General features: G+C 38.6%; 1 protein-coding gene across 6 annotated transcripts in view; it reads left to right on the top strand.

The window, feature by feature from the left end:
* ARHGAP29 (Rho GTPase activating protein 29) overlaps positions 1–15031 on the top strand; it is a 76747-nt gene extending 61716 nt beyond the window's left edge. For all 6 annotated transcript variants that reach the window (XM_034653934.1, XM_034653936.1, XM_034653933.1 and 3 more), the window contains 8 exons: positions 606–704; positions 2674–2813; positions 3082–3270; positions 3544–3681; positions 8143–8375; positions 9959–10289; positions 10429–10537; positions 12906–15031. In XM_034653934.1, coding sequence (XP_034509825.1) covers positions 606–704; positions 2674–2813; positions 3082–3270; positions 3544–3681; positions 8143–8375; positions 9959–10289; positions 10429–10537; positions 12906–13780 — 2114 coding nt within the window. In that variant the 3' untranslated portion in view covers positions 13781–15031. The remainder of the gene's footprint in view (positions 1–605; positions 705–2673; positions 2814–3081; positions 3271–3543; positions 3682–8142; positions 8376–9958; positions 10290–10428; positions 10538–12905) is intronic.
* The last annotated feature ends 3077 nt before the right edge of the window (positions 15032–18108 follow it).

Genomic DNA, 18108 nt, shown 5'->3' with positions numbered 1-18108 from the left:
AAAGGAACCTCATGCCCTAGTCCGGCCGCTCTGAGACCCACGCAGCATCCTTTGCTGACCTAGCTTGTGTCCTGTGCTCTGAGCTCCCTGCCGGGGGGGTTGTCTTTATCCCTGCTTCCTGCTCTCCCACCCTCCTCAGAGCCTGAATGTCATGTTACTGTTGTGTTGCTGTATTCATAGATTTTTGAGTATTATTTTTGTATACATTTCTTTGTAATTCAATTCAACAAGCATTTAATGACAATTTAGCAATGTGCCAGTCACTTTGTTAGATAGTAGATGTAAGACATGAGTAGAAAATACTCCCTGTCCTTGTGGAGCATATATCTTTAACTCTCAGAAGTTGGCAGTAAGGTCTCATTGGAATGTGTGATTCCTCAATTTTAAATTTATTTGGAAAAGTCAGGTTTGGTTGAATTCTCTTTTGTTCCTTGTAATAAATATCAGAATACCCTATATCTAAAGTCTGAGAACAGAAGCAGCTTTTTGTATTGTAGCCCACAAAATAGTATGACTTGTGTTATTTTTTGAAAAATATTGTCATTACTCATTTCTTAAATTCTCCAGTGAATGGTCAGGTGATTGTATTCACAATTTTCTTTTAGGAGACTTTCATCGAAAACTTCCACGAACTCCATCCAGTGGAACCATGTCTTCTGCAGATGATCTAGATGAAAGAGAACCACCTTCCCCTTCAGAAGCTGGTATTGCTCTCACCTGAATCAAGTTCCCTCTAAACCCTTTGAGTCAGCAATACTGCATATAGGAAAATAGAATAATTTAAATAATTACTTTGCTGTGTATTAAACAAAAGACATTATATTGACTTAAATATATCCCAAAAAATTATGTACAAGTATGGGTTGATAATGCACTAGTGAAATGTTACAAATAAGAAAAAAGTAAGTAGCAGAACTACTAGATCTAAAATGTATTAGCATGGTGCAAAAATAGGCTAGTTATTTTGATCTGTTATAAGCCTAATACAGTGACCCAACTCTTAAAAGGGTTGCAATTCATGAGAAACTCTGAAAAAGTGTCTTTAAAAGAAATAGTGCGGAGAAAGGGGATCCCTCTTACACTCTTGGTGGGAATACAAGTTGTTACAGCCACTTTGGAAAACAGTGTGGAGGTCCCTTAAAAAGTTAAAAATAGAGCTACCCTGGGGCGCCTGGGTGGCACAGCGGTTAAGCGTCTGCCTTCGGCTCAGGGCGTGATCCTGGCGTTATGGGATCGAGCCACATCAGGCTCCTCTGCTATGAGCCTGCTTCTTCCTCTCCCACTCCCCCTGCTTGTGTTCCCTCTCTCGCTGGCTGTCTCTATCTCTGTCAAATAAATGAATAAAATCTTTAAAAAAAAAAAAAATAGAGCTACCCTATGATCCAGCCATTGCACTACTGGGTGTTTACCCCAAAGATACAGACGTAGTGAAGAGAAGGGCCATATGCACCCCAATGTTCATAGCAGCATTGTCCACAATAGCTAAATTGTGGAAGGAGCCGAGATGCCCTTCAACAGATGACTGGATTAAGAAGATGTGGTCCATATATACAATGGAATATTACTCAGCCATCAGAAAGAACAATTACCCAACATTTGCAGCAACATGGATGGGACTGGAGGAGATTATGCTAAGTGAAATAACTCAAGCAGAGAAAGACAATTATTATATGGTTTACTCATTTATGGAGCATAAGAAATAGCAGGAAGATCAGTAGGAGAAGGAAGGGTAGAATGAAGAGGGGATAAACAGAAGAGGGAATGAACCATGAGAGACTATGGACTCTGGGAAACAAACTGAGGGCTTCAGAGGGGAAGGGGGTGGGGGACTGGGATAGGCCGGTGGTGGGTGTTAAGGAGGGCACATATTGCATGGTGCAACTGGGTGTTATACACAAATAATGAATCATGGAACACTACATCAAAAACTAAGGATATACTGTATGGTGACTAACATAATATAATAAAAAATTAATATAAAAAATAAAAGATATAGTGTAAGAAGTTAGGCAGGAAAAGTAAATAAATATGTTCTTGAGGACAAGGGAAGTTATGGATGTTGACAGATATAAAAGAAATCAGTTACCTTAATGACTTGAATTAGACTCATATAAATTAGTTGTACATTTGAGAACTCCTTATACCTGTTGAGGTGTCATTTACTAGAATAATATGGAACATCTGACCTCTGGTAGGATATTGGTGTAGAAATAGCTAGTATCATCTTTAATTTTATAATGAATTCAGAATAAGAGTAGCTTTATCTTTAATGCGAATAATAGTGACACTACTGGTCTCATACAGCTAGTTTTCTTTGAAGCTTTTGTAAGGGACATTTTCTAAGAATGTAATGCCACTTCTGTAACAGCCTTCCAGGTGCTATACAGATTATATTAATAACAGTGTAGATTCGCCGATGTTGAAAACATTACGCCATGCTATTTTAGAATCTTAGTGGTTTTTTGGTGATTTTTACTTATAGCTCAAATGTTTGATAAATGTGTACTTTGTAAGAGATCTATAAATTGGATTCTTATTTTGATGTTACTCAAAATAATAGCTTCCTATAACATGAATGTTTACAAAGTCGATAGATTTTTCAAAATTTAGCATCATGTGTTATAATTTTTATGTTATCTTAAAATTCTTATACTAATTTATTTTTGTTGCAAGGACCCAATTCCCTTGGAACATTTAAGAAAACATTGATGTCAAAGGCAGCTCTCACTCACAAGTTTCGAAAATTGAGATCCCCCACAAAATGCAGGGATTGTGAAGGCATTGTAGTATTCCAAGGTGTTGAATGTGAAGAGGTAAGATCTTCTGGAATTACATTAGCTCTTTCTTTTGCATTATACTTTTCTGTTACTAATTTTATAGATTAGGCTCTCTTGCAAATATGTTTTTAATAAATTGAACCACAGTGTAATTTTATATTTCATTTAGCTCTTAAGTGTATTTCAGACACCACAAGTAATACCTTTTAAAATCATTTTTGTTGTGTTACTCTACCTATAGTTTGCTCAGTTGTTCATAGTTTTAAGGTGAGTGAACCATTTTTTAACTGTTATTTTCTTGCAGTGTCTCCTTGTTTGTCACCGGAAGTGTTTGGAAAATTTAGTCATCATTTGTGGTCATCAGAAACTTCCGGGGAAAATACACTTATTTGGAGCAGAATTCACACAAGTTGCGAAAAAGGAACCAGATGGCATCCCTTTTATACTCAAAATATGTGCCTCAGAGATTGAAAATAGAGCCTTGTGTCTTCAGGTACATTGTAATCTTAAAATTAAGTTTAAAAATATAAATGCCTGTGTGATTTGTTCTAATGATGAGTCTTTAAAGGAAAACAGTACTCTCAATTTTTAATAAGTAACTGAATTTATTCACATTTATTTATACAGTGTTACCTCATTTGGCCCTAGTTTTTTCCTAAATTATTAATAAACATTGAAGTAGACACATCAGATATATGTAGATACCTGCATTTAGCCATTTGTACTAAAGGAGAATTTTGCCAAATTTTTCCGTTTTCTTCTCAAGGGAATTTATCGCGTATGTGGAAACAAAATAAAAACTGAAAAATTGTGTCAAGCCTTGGAAAACGGAATGCACTTGGTAGACATTTCAGAATTTAGTTCACATGACATCTGTGACGTCTTGAAATTATACCTTCGACAGGTAAAGTTTTTACCCTTGAAACATACCATTAAATAGAAAAGAACAAAAATAGGATTCATATTTTGGTGATAACATTTGCTACACAGATATGTGCATTGACGTAGACTGTATCAATGTGTCTCTAATAATTGTTACAGATCAAAGAGTCTATAAAATACATGTACAGTTTAAAGACCAATAATAATAAAAACATTTCATTTCCCACTACCTAGCTTTAGGAAATAGAACATTACCTTATTGAAGGCTCATGTGTGCCCTTCTCCAGTTGTAGCCCTCAACTCCACCCCAGTGGTCTTTTCTAACCATGTCAATACTTCCGTCTCTTTTCTTAATAGTTTTAATACCTGTTGTATGTTTCTAAACAATGTATCATTAAGTTTTAGGTAACTGAGAGGAAAACATAAATCTAGCTGTGTAAGGTAGAGGCCATTCTTCACACTGTTAAAGGATTCAGTAGGTTCAGCAGTGTCTGAGTCCTAGTCCAGCTTTACCTTCATTGATATTCTCAAATAGCTATAGTGGGAGGTCAGTGGGCAAGATCATGAATGCACCCTGGGAACATGTAGTTCAACAAATTTGGGGCATCACGCAGGGCTTTTGTACAAGCTGAGTATTGGAGATTCGGCAGGAATATGATCAGGGGTGGGCTGCTCTGTATTCTCTTTCCGTACTCACTATTACATCTGGGACTTACAGGAGTAGATCCAAAAAACCAAAAAACACTTCTGTGGGGTGAAGCAGTGATTGGCCTTAGTGGCTTCAGGCAGAAGCTCATGGAGGGATTGTGGGAACAATCAGTACATTGCCATGATGAGCCAAATACAGAAAAGATCTGGGTCAAGCCCAGCTGCATTCTGTCCTTGGGTAAAAGTGAAGAGACAGTCACAGAGAGCAGAGCAGTGGTGGTCCTCAACATGTCCATCTCTGGAGTTCTGTTCTGCTTCTGGGCCCTTTTTAATACTGTGAATAGCTGTCATCCTGGAATCTCCCTTCTCGGTCCCCTCCTGTCTTTTGAGGGAGCACCTGTCTTCTGCTTCATGTCTTCCTGTGTTTGAGGTTTATGCTCCTGTTTTGGTCATGCCATCCTTGAGCAAGGTGGAGTAAGAGTAGATTTATTTATTTGTAAATGTCTTTATTCTACTTTCTTTCCTTTTTTTTTTTTTTTAAAGTTTTAATTTATTTATTTGACAGAGACAATGAGAGAGGAAACACAAGCAGGGGAAGTGGGAGAGGGAGAAAGAGGTTTCCCGCCGAGCAGGGAGCCCGATACGGGGCTCGATCCCAGGACCCTGGGATTATGACCTGAGCCAAAGGCATATGCTTAATGACTGAGCCACCCAGGCACGCCTATTCTACTTTCTTGAATGGGTTGGAGGAGTGGATAGTGTGGAAGGTTATAGTATTCTAGACTGGAAATTATTTTTCTTCAGAATTTTGAAGGCATTTTTTGAAAGCATTTTTCATTCTCTTTGAAGTGTGAAGTCTTTCTCATTTCTAATTCTTTGTATGAGGCCTATTGTTTGCTCTCTGAAAGCTTGTAGAATCTCCTTTTTCTCCCCATTGTTTATAATTTCCTAGTGTCTGCCTTGATGTGGGTGTATTCTCATCTGTCATTTCAGGTCCTCCACAAGCTCTGTCCTCTCCGGCCTTTTGTTCTTAGGACTTTTATTTTGTTGCTCATTTCCTCTTAAAATTTTCCCTGTATTTTCTTTCTGGAAATGTGCATGCTGGACAGTTTGTATTGGTTCTCTAGTTCCTTTATCTTTTCTCTATTATTCATTTCTTTTTTTGTTTTTGTTTACTTTTAACAACTTTTTAAGAGATTTCCTCAGTTGGTTCTGTTGGGTTTTGTTTTGTTTTTTTTAAGTAGGCTCCAGGCCCAGCATGGGACCCAACGTGGGGCTCAAACCCACAACCCCCAGATCAAGACCTGAGCGGAAACCAATAGGCAGATGCTTACCTGACTGAGCCATCCAGGCACCCCGAGATTTCCTCAGTTTTATCTTCTGTACCTACTATAATCTATTGCATGTCTGAGATCATATTTTAATTTCTAAGATCTTGGTTCTTTGTTCCTTTTATAGCATCCTTTTTAATGAATGTAATATCTGAGATATTCATAGCTTTTTTTCTAAAAAGGATTCTTTTCTCTGCTTAGCCTCTAGTGCTTTTCAATAGGAATGTAATGTCAGCCCTATATATAATATTAAATTTTCTAGGAGCCACATAAAAAGAAACAGGTGAAGTTAATTTTAATATTTAACATACTGAAATATCATCTGAACATCTAATCAATATTTTTAAATTTTTAGTGAAATATTTTTGGTTTTTGTTTTGTTTGACGGGGGGGGTTAGTGAGTCTTTGAAATGTGGTGTGTACTTTACATTTAGAGCATATGTCAATTTGGAATGGCCACATTTCCAGGGCTCAGTAGCCGTATGTGGCTACTAAGTTCTAGACCTTCAATTGGTTTTGTTTCTACTTATTTTGACTTCAGTCTTTCATGGTTATCTGCTCAAAATGAAAGAATTGGGAATTAAAATCTCTTTGGAAACTTTTGAATACATGCAGGCTTTAAAGATTTTGAGCTTTAGTGTGATCTAGGAGGGCTATTTGGGAAACACCTGTTGTCTGTATCTCTAGGTCTCTGCTCTTAGGCTTGGCTGTTACACCATACCTGTAGGTGTGATACCAGAACTCTGTGAGCCACATTGGGTAAGAAGGCTCCAGGATCTCTGCCGTAACATGCATACAGTCACTAAATCCCTATTTTTAGGTAGTTGCCCACCTGTTGTTTGTGCTTGACATTGCCCATCCAGAGGCCCTCTCTTTTAAACTGCTCAGAGAAGAAATCCCCACACTCCTGGGGAAGAGGTTGTTCAGAAGCATGGAGTAGAGGCAAGGATCTGGAGATCTAATACTTCTTAAATAGCCCATCCTCCTCCAGGATCAGAGTACCTAGTGCTGACAGTGTCTGGGTCTCCTATAAATTGTATTGGTTCTCATTTCGGAATTTTAGCTTTCTCAGGACTGCTAAGCCATTATTTATCTACTCTTCAGTGGTGAAATGTTGCTTTTATCTCCATTCCTGTTCTCCTAATCTTGTGGGCTTAACGGTGTTTCATTGGGGTTGCTGGAGGGAAAGAAACTAGGTACAAGTGTTGATCTGCCATGTTAGCCCAGGAAACTTGATTTCTTTACAGGATTTTCACATTTTGTAGAATTCTCAGCTGAGAAATGGAGACAGAGTACCTCTGAATGACTGTTAATCTCACAATGAATCATTCTATCTCTTCTAGCCAGTCAGGGAGAGGAAATAAATGGGGTCCAATACTATTCCATCTCAAGAATACTATGGAACCAACATTTTAGTGCGGGGAGCCATGCTCAATTCTTACAGTATTAGAGAGTAGCCTTCATTTTACTCATATATGGGAAATCTGAAGCCTCAAGGTTAAGTGAGCTCCTTCGGATTCCAGAATAGTAGAGGTAGAAATTAATCTCAAGGCTTCCCCTCTCTGGGACCAGCAGGGGAAACTGGAGAAGTGGATGCCTACCTCGCCATAGATAGTATAGGACACCAGCTAGCCAGAGATAGGCTATTTCCATCACTGAGCAGTGGAAATATTGAAATCGCTTATGCCAGTAGAGAGATGAAGGTGGCATGCCCCTTGGTGGTTTGAGAGAGGAACTTTTTCTTTAACCTACTTATGGCAATTCAAGTTGTATTTAAAAATTAGATAAATAAAATGTTGACAGTGTCTTTCTTGTAAACCATATTGTCTTATGCTAATCTTCATTGTGTCCAAAGTAAAACAAAAGGACCCAATAGTATTTTGTTCTATGTCTACCTCATACCATTAAAATTCAGAATATAAGCTTTTTCTAATTAATATGACTGGGCTTGTGTTAATAAAACAGTTGAAGATCACGCTAACCTTGGGGCGGTCATGAATGTAATTTGTATAGGATATATAGCAGAGTTTTAAAATCCCATCATCCAGCTTTTGGTATAGAAAGTTTTACTGATTATCAATTAACTCGTTTTTATTTATTTTTTTTAAAGATTTTATTTATTTATTCGACAGAGATAGAGACAGCCAGCGAGAGAGGGAACACAAGCAGGGGGAGTGGGAGAGGAAGAAGCCGGCTCATAGCGGAGGAGCCTGACATGGGGCTCGATCCCATAACGCTGGGATTACGCCCTGAGCCGAAGGCAGACGCTTAACCGCTGTGCCACCCAGGCACCCCCAATTAACTCATTTTTAATATAGATACAATTTTTGGCAATGTCAGATATTTATAGATAACATCAGTAACAAACGTATATTTCTAAATGTGGATTGACCTTAAGTCTTGTTAATCGGGACATGCTAAATCCATCAATAGCTACTCAGGAAATTATTAACAGGAAAAAAAATGGACAGAATGATACTCCTAATGTGACTTTGTTTCTTTAGCTCCCAGAACCGTTTGTTTTATTCCGATTGTACAAGGAATTTATAGACCTTGCAAAAGAGATCCAACATGTCAATGAAGAACAGGAGTCAAAAAAGGATAACTCTGAGGACAAAAAATGGCCGAGTACATGTATAGAAATAAACCGAATTCTTATAAAAAGCAAAGACCTTCTACGACAACTGCCAGTATCAAATTTTAACAGTCTTCATTACCTCATAGTTCATCTTAAGCGGTAAGAAGAATTTTGTATAAGGCGAGCATTCATTAGTGGGTGGATAATTGATCAGTTTTTTGTTTTGCTTTTTTGGGTTTTTTTAATTGTGAAATACACATAAATTTACCATCTTAACCACTTTTATTATTTTTTAAAGATTTATTTAAGGAGTACATGAGGGGGGAGAGGCAGAGAGAGAGGACAGAGATTTCCAAGCAGACTCCGTGCTGAGCGTGGAGTCTGATGTGGGGTTCGGTCCCACAACTCTGAGATCACGACCTGAGCCAAAACCAAGAGTTGGGGGGCGCCTGGGTGGCTCAGTCATTAAGCGCCTGCCTTCGGCTCAGGGCATGATCCCAGGGCTGGCTGTGTCTCTCTGTCAAATAAATAAATACAATCTTTAAAAAAAAAAAAAAAAAAAACCAAGAGTTGGACGCTTAACCAACTGCACCACCTATGTACCCCCATCTTAACTACTTTTAAGTGTACAGTTCTGTAGTATTAAGTACATTCATATTGCTGTGATATTTTAAAATGAATGTTATATTTCTCATATGTGTTAGGGAAAGGGAGACATTGAATATATATTCTTGCAGCTCACATCTTCTGCTCAGATGCCTCCTATGTGCTGTGCTCTGGCTGGGGAAATAAGGATGCAAATGCAAGGTTTCTGTCACCTGTTGCGCTTGTCAGCTTGAGGGCAGACCTGCAGACAAGTGCAGTGCAACACCGTTCCTGTTCTAACGGAGCCGGCACAATGTGCAGAGGATGAGAGGGGAGCGGGGGGGAGTCGTGAGTCAGAGAAGTTAGCCCTGAGCCAGACTTGAGCTGTGTGGTGTTTTGGTGACAAAGAATGTGCAAAAGAGCATTCCAGGTAGAGAGTAACAGACACAGGGACACGAGATAATTTTGCTTTTGGGAAGCATAGTTAATTTGGTTAGGCTGGGACATAGCAAGCAGTAGCTTGAAGTGAGCTAGGCAGAGTCCTGATAAAGTCATACATACCTGCCAGGTGAGTTGACTGTCTTCCTTCTGTACCCACTAAAGAATTTTGAGCCAGGAATTTAACATGTTTAGATTTGTTTGTTAGATCTTTCTGGCAGCAGTATGGAGAATGGGTTGGAGGGGGGTCCTTTACTACAATTCAGAACTTCTTGGAGTCATAGAAATAAAAGGTGTGGAGAACTTGAAATAAAGCCAGAGCATTGGGAGTGGCAATCGAGCAGAAAGATCTTTAGGAGGCAGATTCAGCTTGGCTTGAAGACCAGCTGTAGCAATGAGAGAGAAATCGACGATGATGTTTCCAGCATAAGGACCTGGTAGGATGCAGTATATACTAGGATAGGAGCAGCTCTTTGTTTTTTTTTGAATTGTTTTTGCTTTTCTGGTAAAACTTCAGAAGTTCCTTCTATTTACTTAAATTTTATCCTAATACTGTGAAACCCAATTCAGTGTGTGGTCAGTATCCAGTCAAATAAGTATATCCTTTTTGTAGACTTCTGCAGCCCGTTTTTCCTCCATCCTTCCCAACCCATAATAAACTACCAGCAAGGAAATCTAATAGGCAGATCTCATACAGCTCTATGTGTTCTACTTCACAGAGTCGTGGATCACGCAGAGGAAAACAAAATGAACTCCAAAAACTTGGGGGTGATATTTGGACCAAGTCTCATTAGGCCAAGGCCCACAACTGCTCCTGTCACCATCTCCTCTCTCGCTGAATACTCAAACCAAGCACGGTTGGTAGAGTTCCTCATCACTTACTCACAGAAGATCTTCGATGGATCCCTGCAGCCGCAAGAGGTAGTCGTGTGTAGTACAGGTGGTGTTGCTTCTCATGCTGATCAAGGCTGCCTTCCAAAGCCCCTCTTATCACCAGAAGAAAGAGACCCGGAACATTCTACGAAGTCACTGTTTTTCTCTTCAAAGGAAGTGAGTTTTGACCTTTATGGAATTGTGTTGGAATTTTGAAATGTTCATTAGTTATTAATAAGGTTAAAGTTAAAAATCTTTGAGTTGTATTGAGGTGTGTTTTACTTCTTCAGATTAAAAAATTCTCCTCTATCAACAGGATATGCATACTGTGGATAGTGAAACCAAAATTTTTGAGCCAGCTTCATCATTTGAGGAATCAGAACGAAAGCAAAATGCATTAGAAAAATGTGATACATGTCTCATTGGTGAGTGGCCATGTAAAATGCATGTTTGTGGACTTCAGACTGTGCTGATAAAGCTTGTCTAACAGCTAAAGTGAGTGAAGTTGAGAGAAATCAGAGAAAGAAGCTTCATTAGTAAATGCATCTTTACTGGTCATTAAACAGTTGCTGTTTACTGTACCTTACATTTAAGTGAATGTCATTCTTTACAGTAATCTTTCTTATAAAGACATCTTGGAGTTCATAGGTATTTTTGTTCTCTTTCCAAAAAAAAATTCTTATTTGTTTTTGCCATCAATTGAAGTCAAGGCAGAAATGTGTTGAGCAGTATGAATTTTCATACAGTCTGTTACTATGAATCATTGTATCAACCTAACTGCTCACAAGTCAACTAGACTCCTAAAATTTTTTTCAAATGCTTTTACCTGTCACCTTTCACACATGAAGCACAAGTATGTATATTTTATTCCCTGCATGACAATTTTAGTTGTAGTGATTAGTAGCTGTCGTGCTGGTGAAAAGGCTTCCATTTGTTACTATAATGCTATATATCATTAGAACTAAATTCCAATGTTTAAAAATGCAGAGACACATGTTAAATTTGATGCATGACCCTGTGTCAGTGATCACAGCCTGACAGGATCTAAGAAGTGAGGGAACTACCATTCATTTACGCATCTGCCTGCTCTCTGCTAAGCACTGTGCTTCTTGTTTGATTCCATTTATCTGATTTGATCTTCATAATAGTTCTGTGCTGTAAAGTCAGTAGTATCTGCCCCATTCGACTCATAGCCGACTTCTCTGAAAGCGGTGAAACAACGTCAGAGGTGATGCTGCTGGTAAATTGTTCAGTCAGTATTTGAACTTATATTTGTGCTTATTTTACTACCTCATGATCGAGGGCTCCCAATTAGGAAGAGTAATTATAATAAATGTCATTTTTTGAGGGCCTGTTACAGACCAGATCATTCTGAGAACTGTTCATGAAGAGATCATGTCGGCCACACATCATCACAGATACAATCATGATCTTTTCTGACAGTTGCAGACTTAGGGCCGGTGACATTGCCCCGCGCCAAAGAGGTAGAACTGAGCTCATCCTGACAGCTGGGCTCGGAGTCTGTACTCTGACCCACTGCGCTCTAAGTTTGTCCTTCAGAACTTTAAGAATGTACTTCGACTCATTCATGATCCCAGCGTCCTGGGATCGAGTCCCACGTCATGCTCCCTGCTCTACAGGGAGTCTGCTTCTCCCTCTGCCCTTCCTCCCACTCATTCTCTCAATCTCTATCTCTCTCTCAAATAGTAAATAAATAAAACCTTTTTTAAAAATGCTAAAAAAAAAAAAAAATGTGCTTTGGTTGGTGACTGTGGCCCGACCACCAGCGGTCAGTTCCTTTAGAGTGGTCCACAGAGTCTGGGAAGGACCTGGGAAGGCAAACCAAGGGCGCAGTGCCCTGGAAGCCCAAGGGAGACAGGTCGGCAGTGTCAGGTAAGGAAGAAGATCAGATGACATGAAGACTGACAGCTGATTCTGATGGCCTCCTGTCTGTACATCTCTGCCTCAGAGATGTGGGAAAAGGACCTGGCCACAGGGAGGAGGGCAGCTGAAGTTCAAAGCCAGAATGGTGCCAAGGCACAGACTTGTTTAATGTTTTTCAGCAGGAAAGGGCAGCATGAGCAGAGAGCTGGAATTTTCCAGGAATTGGAATTTTTTAGGGGAGAAGCTGCATAAAGGGACCAGGTTGGAAGGAGTTGAGGGTTCTAGTTTGAGAAAGCATGGACCATGGATCCAGACTTGATAGGAAAGAGAAGAAAGTAAGCCTGGAAGGAAACAACCAATGGGGAGAATGGTGTTTGTTACTTAAAACTGAACTCTTCAACCTGACTTGGACAGGATGAATGTTATAGCGCATTTACGAGTTGATCAGATAAGAAGGCATCTGAGGCATTTAATGGAATATATTCTCACTGTGGTTGAATGTAACTGAAAATAGCAGATTACATGAGTTGGCAAAAACCTTTGGGTTCGGGGCATACCTGCATTTGGTTGGTGTGTAAATTGGTGTAGCTTTTCTGAGGTTCATTTACTGAATTACCTACTGAAATTGAGACACTCCTTTCCCCTCACAAATAATTGTTTACATGGAGCATATTAAAAAAAAAAGTTACTTCAACAAATTTTTTTTTTACTAACCTGCAGTAGATTTTGTAGCTTATTATATTGACTTAAATAAATATGAAATTTTAACATTTTTATTTCAAGTACACCTTTAATATTTTATGAATATTTCACTTGTCTCCATAGTTAACTGAGAATAACTTGGAAAAATATATGATTCTTGTTAACCACATGCCATGAAGTTTGATTTTTAATCTTTTCCTTTTTTAGACAACAAAGTGGGTTTGCTTGTAGATCAAGAACTCGAATCAACATCACAAAAGGTGGAAGATATCTGTAAAACTTCCAAGCCACTTACTCTGAAATCAGATAGAGAAACAAACAGTATTGAAAGGCATGCTCCAAGGACCAAGGTTAGACCTGTAAGTTTGCCTGTAGATAGACTACTTCTTCTTGCAAGCCCTCCCAATGAGAGAAATGTCAGAAATATGGGAAATGTAAATTCAGACAAGTTTTGCAAGAATCCTACCTTTGAAGGAGTTAGTAGGAAAGATACTCCTACTATTGTCTGTTCCAAATTGGATGGCTTTGACCAGCAAACTCTACACAAAACTCGTGAGAAACAGTATGAACAAAATGGCCTCAGTGCAAAGACTGCAGTGACTGTGCCTAACGCACTCCAAGACAGAGGAGGAACCACGAGCATCAGGATCGGTGGGGACCAGCCGGGCAGTGCCCCCCAGCCCAGTAAGCCATACACAGAACCATTCAGGTCAGAGAGACGGTCCTCTGACTCCTGCCCTCCCGCTCCTGTCAGAGCACCCAGAACGCTGCAGCCCCAGCACTGGACAACGTTTTACAAACCACGGGCTCCGACTGGCTGCCTGCGAGGGGATGAGGAGAAGCCTGCCCCACCCTCCCCAGCACTGTCTCCCGGCACAGCCCCCAGTCCCCAGGGACATGTGCTAAAAGCAGTTCCCACCTCGGACAAGGCGCCCGCTGCCTCCACGCAGCCCACCGGCAAGCCGAGAGAGAGCTCTGAGGAGCGGGACGTTCCTGATGTGCCTCCCGCATGTCAGAGACCGAGGCTAAAACGAATGCAACAGTTTGAAGACCTTGAAGATGAAATCCCGCAGTTTGTGTAGGGTTGTCAGAATTCAGCTTTGCTTTGTTGTTGTTTTGTTTTGTGGTATTGTGTTTGTTTCGTGAAAGAAACTTCTGACAAGGGCCCCTTTTGTATGTTATTGCCACATCATGTGTTTTGCGTTTTGTCGTTGTATCATGTTACACTGTGTTGGTCATATTGAATGGTAGACTGTTTTGATAGGGCCCCATCTGTGCCTCACTGGAATTCTCTGTATTTTTAAAGTTGTGAATAAATAGGTGGACTCATGTTTTTTAAAGTTTAGTCAATTTTTCCCATAAAAAGGCCTGTTTAAATACATCCCTAATATATGATATAGTTCTCAACTAATAGGTGCAATTGGGGAAAATCCGCTTTATTTTTTGAAGTGAAACTACGTTGTTTATTTATAAAAGAACTATTTCCAAATGCAAGTGCCTGAAAGATCTTTGGTCTGGTATGATTGCCTTGTTCACACGATTTTATAGTGTGTCTTTGACCACTTATATGGTATGTATGAAACCTTTTATTTTTCAATTGGCAATTCACCTTTTAATATTTACATAATGGCCGAAAGGTCTGCAGATCTCTTTTTAATTTCATTTGGATTAATGGCCAGATTTTCCATGTGGTAGTCAGTTGAACTGTACAAAGAAGGCGCACTTAAACTTATTTCTAAATTACATAGTTCAGTTATGCCTTATTTGGCTTTAGATGGTTTTAACACATTTAATATTTTTTCACCTCTTGGCTTTGTTCTACATAAACTTTTGCTTTTCAACAGTTTTGAACATTTTAGTATTTTATATAATGGTCCAAAAATGTTTTAAAACTCAATGCATTTCCTCTTCATGTTGTCTGGGTTTTGTTTGTTTGGTTTTTTTTAACCATTCCTTTGGTATGAAATGTTTTCAGTTTTAAGTAATTTTATGTACTTTTTCTGCCTGAATTTTTAACCATTGACAGTGTATGTTCCATCCAAATCATGCAGAGATTTATTTAAGTTGATTCTAAGAGTATAGTTTGATAAGTCTCATTGTTTGGAATTTGAGAAAAGGTGTAGATGATCAGATGGATAGATTTCATTTATAAAATTCTCAGTTTTTAGAACTAGTGCAGTTCTGTAAATTTTCTGGGTTTCATCATTTTGCCTAAAATAGGATATAAAAGGGACAAAAAAATTAAAATAACCTCTTTTTCAGTGTGTGAATTCTCTTTGTATGAAATGCTTTTATATGAACATGTTATCCTTGATAAAAAATACATATATATATAAATATATATGTGTGTGTGTATATATATATGTATATGTATATATATGTATATATATGTATGTATAGTTAAATTATTTCAAGTTCTCGTGGCTTCCCTGAAATTGTTGCCTCTTAGGGGTGAGATTTTGAGATTTAGTAACCATTGGCTTAGTGGTCAACGCTTGGCCTCATACAGCCCTTGACTATAACATGGAATGCATTTTGTGGGAAGTTGCTGTATAGCTCTATATAACATTGTGGACTAGGGAGAAATGAGTAACTCCTTTGTGCTAGAGTCTTGTTTTTAGTCCTTATTGTACAAAATATAAAAGAATTGTATTGCTATGAAAACCTAAAAAGAAAATAAGAGCCAACATTTATTGAGCCCTCTCTTTGTACCATGAACTCTGCTAAATTCCTACGTAAGTGATTTCAAGTTCACAGCAGACTATAATACGTAGGTAAGTATTTTACTACTACTGTGTTACAGATAGGGAAACCAAGGCTTAGTTATGATGTGCTTTGGTTCCACAGGTGTAACAGTTGGAGTCAAGTCTCAAACACAGGGCTGTCAGATTCTTGATGGTTAGTACTCTTAATGACTGTGTTATTACTAAGTAATATCAGGTAATATTTAACAATAGAAAATGCACCTTTAAATTTTTTTTATTGTGGCAAAATATATATTACAAAATTTACCATTTTAACCATTTTTAAGTATACAGTAGCATTAAGTACATTCATTGTTCTGCAGCCATGACCACTATTCCATCTCTAGAACTTTCTCATCATTCCATACTGAAACTTTGAAAATGTACTTTTAAACGTCAGTGTTTTTTTAATGTATTAAGACAACCGAGTCAAAGAATCTATCATATAATCAACTGGCCTCACTGTTTAACCTCACAAGTGGGAATTCTGCTTGGTCCTTTCTGTCTCTAGGGTTCTCTGGCATCTCATCCACCTTAACCCATCAGTCTATAGGTGCCTTCTTGTTTCCTGGGACATGGAGCACATACCTCCTGAGCAAATGCTGCTGTTTCTAGAGTACACAGCGTGCACACTGTGCCCTGTTCTACTTAGTAACATGGTGACAGTCCTTCACAGGAAGTTGTTTTATGACACATGGAAAGAATGTGGGTCAAGGGAAAGGGCAGTAGTGGGGAGCCCTTTTAGAGCTACCAGACCACCAGAAAGGTTGTAGAAAGCATCTTGTTCAAGTTTGAAAGAAGTCATTTGTGAAGTGTTGATCATGACTTTCTTTGATAGGCTTGTTTTACATGCTGAGAACTTAATTAGCATCTATGAATATTTAAAATTACTTGTAGTGCACTTCAGGCAATGTATTTCTTTTGATATAGAGATGAAGAAGAGATGTTCCCTGTGAAGGACTTGTTCAGAGATTTCAGAAGCCAGCGAAGTCATACCTCCCTTCCTTGGGTGATTTAATTTAAAGATGGTACTACAGCTACACTATTCCCAGCTAACCTTGTATTACTTACAGTGTTCGTACAACTATAAAAATCTCTTGAAGTGGCAACCACGTATGTTTTTATGGCAAGTTATCGTCATTGTAATTCTCTGGGGCTTTCCTTCCTAGAGGCAGGAAATTGTTTTGATGTGCTGATATGATTATATACATAGACAATTCAGTAATATCTGGAGCTTAGCAAAGTTGCTGCATTCACGATGTGCAAAAGTCAGTTGTCTTCCTATATATCATCAACTAATAAGAACTAAAAGTTTTTAGAAAGATCTCAATATAAATTTGAAGTACCTGAGAATAACAAAATATGTACAGGATCTTCGTGGAGACAATTTTAGACAATATCAAGAAACATTTAAGGAGATCTTGGAAAAAATGGAATGCTCTATGATGTGCATGGATGGGAAGCCTCAATGTTGTAAAGATGTTCCTTTACCTTCCATTTATTTAACGATTCAGTGTAGTCTTATCCAATGTTGAACCAATTCTGAACCGTTGGAAAGTAAGTTGCAGACATGATTCCCCATTACCCCAAAATACTTTGATGATGTTTCCTTAAAACAAGAACGACTCCTACATAGCCACAGTAGGACGATCAAAATCAGGAGGGTAACATCGATGTAGAACAGCTAATCCACAGACAGCATTCAGACTTACTGATTATCCCAATACTGTTCTTCTCTGTTCCAGCATCCCTCCCTGTGCAAGATCAGATGGTGCATTTACTTGTCCTGTCTCTTGTCTCATCTGATCTGGATTAGTTTTTCAGTCTTTTCTTTCATGACCTTGATGTTTTGAAGAGTATAGGCCAGGCACTTTGTAGCATGTCCCTCAGTTAGGGTTTATCTAATGATTAGGGTTCCTCATGATTAGATTCAAGATACACATTTTTGTCAGAAATGATGTTGTATTCTTCTCACTATATCGTACCTGGAGGTACACAATGTCAAATTGTCCCATTCTTGGTGATGTTAATTTTGATCACTTGGTTAGGATAGTACATGTATCAGCTTTCTCTATTTTAAAATTCGTAAAAAGAACTTGGTGAGGACAGTCTTTGAGACTATGTAAATGTCCTGTTTCTCATCAAATTGTCACCAGTTTGAATCTGTTAACACCTGTTACCTGAATCAATTATCACTATTCTGGTTGCCACATGGTGAGTTCATCATTGCTAATGCTTTGATTGATATTCTGTGAGGAAGACCAATCCCTTCTCCATTCATTGTCTATTCATTTGTATCAGCGTGGACTCATGGATTCCTACTTTATTCAGTAAGTTCCAATATAGGACTGTTGTGCATTTTGATACTGAGCTTTTTCCCATATTTGGTCTATGGGGAGTCTATTCAAGTTTGCTTCTGTGTCCTTTTGATTTTTTTGAGCTCTTATTTTTTTGGCACATTAAGGTATCACAAGCTTATCTTGTACTTTTCCCAAGGAACCTTGGTTCCTTTAAACAGAAAATAGTATATGGAAACCAACACCTGAGAAGTGCTCATTGCTACTAGAAAGTCATTGGTTGACTTGAGCAAGTCATTGAATAAAGCCTTGTTGGTGAACAGATCAAAGAAATACATGTCTGGGGGAGCCTGGGTGGCTCAGAAGGTT

The sequence above is a fragment of the Ailuropoda melanoleuca genome, chromosome 2 (genome assembly GCF_002007445.2).
Source record: "Ailuropoda melanoleuca isolate Jingjing chromosome 2, ASM200744v2, whole genome shotgun sequence".
Taxonomy (NCBI): domain Eukaryota; kingdom Metazoa; phylum Chordata; class Mammalia; order Carnivora; family Ursidae; genus Ailuropoda; species Ailuropoda melanoleuca.
The sequence above is the reverse complement of the archived record's forward strand: the minus strand, read 5'-3'. Positions and strand labels throughout refer to the sequence as shown.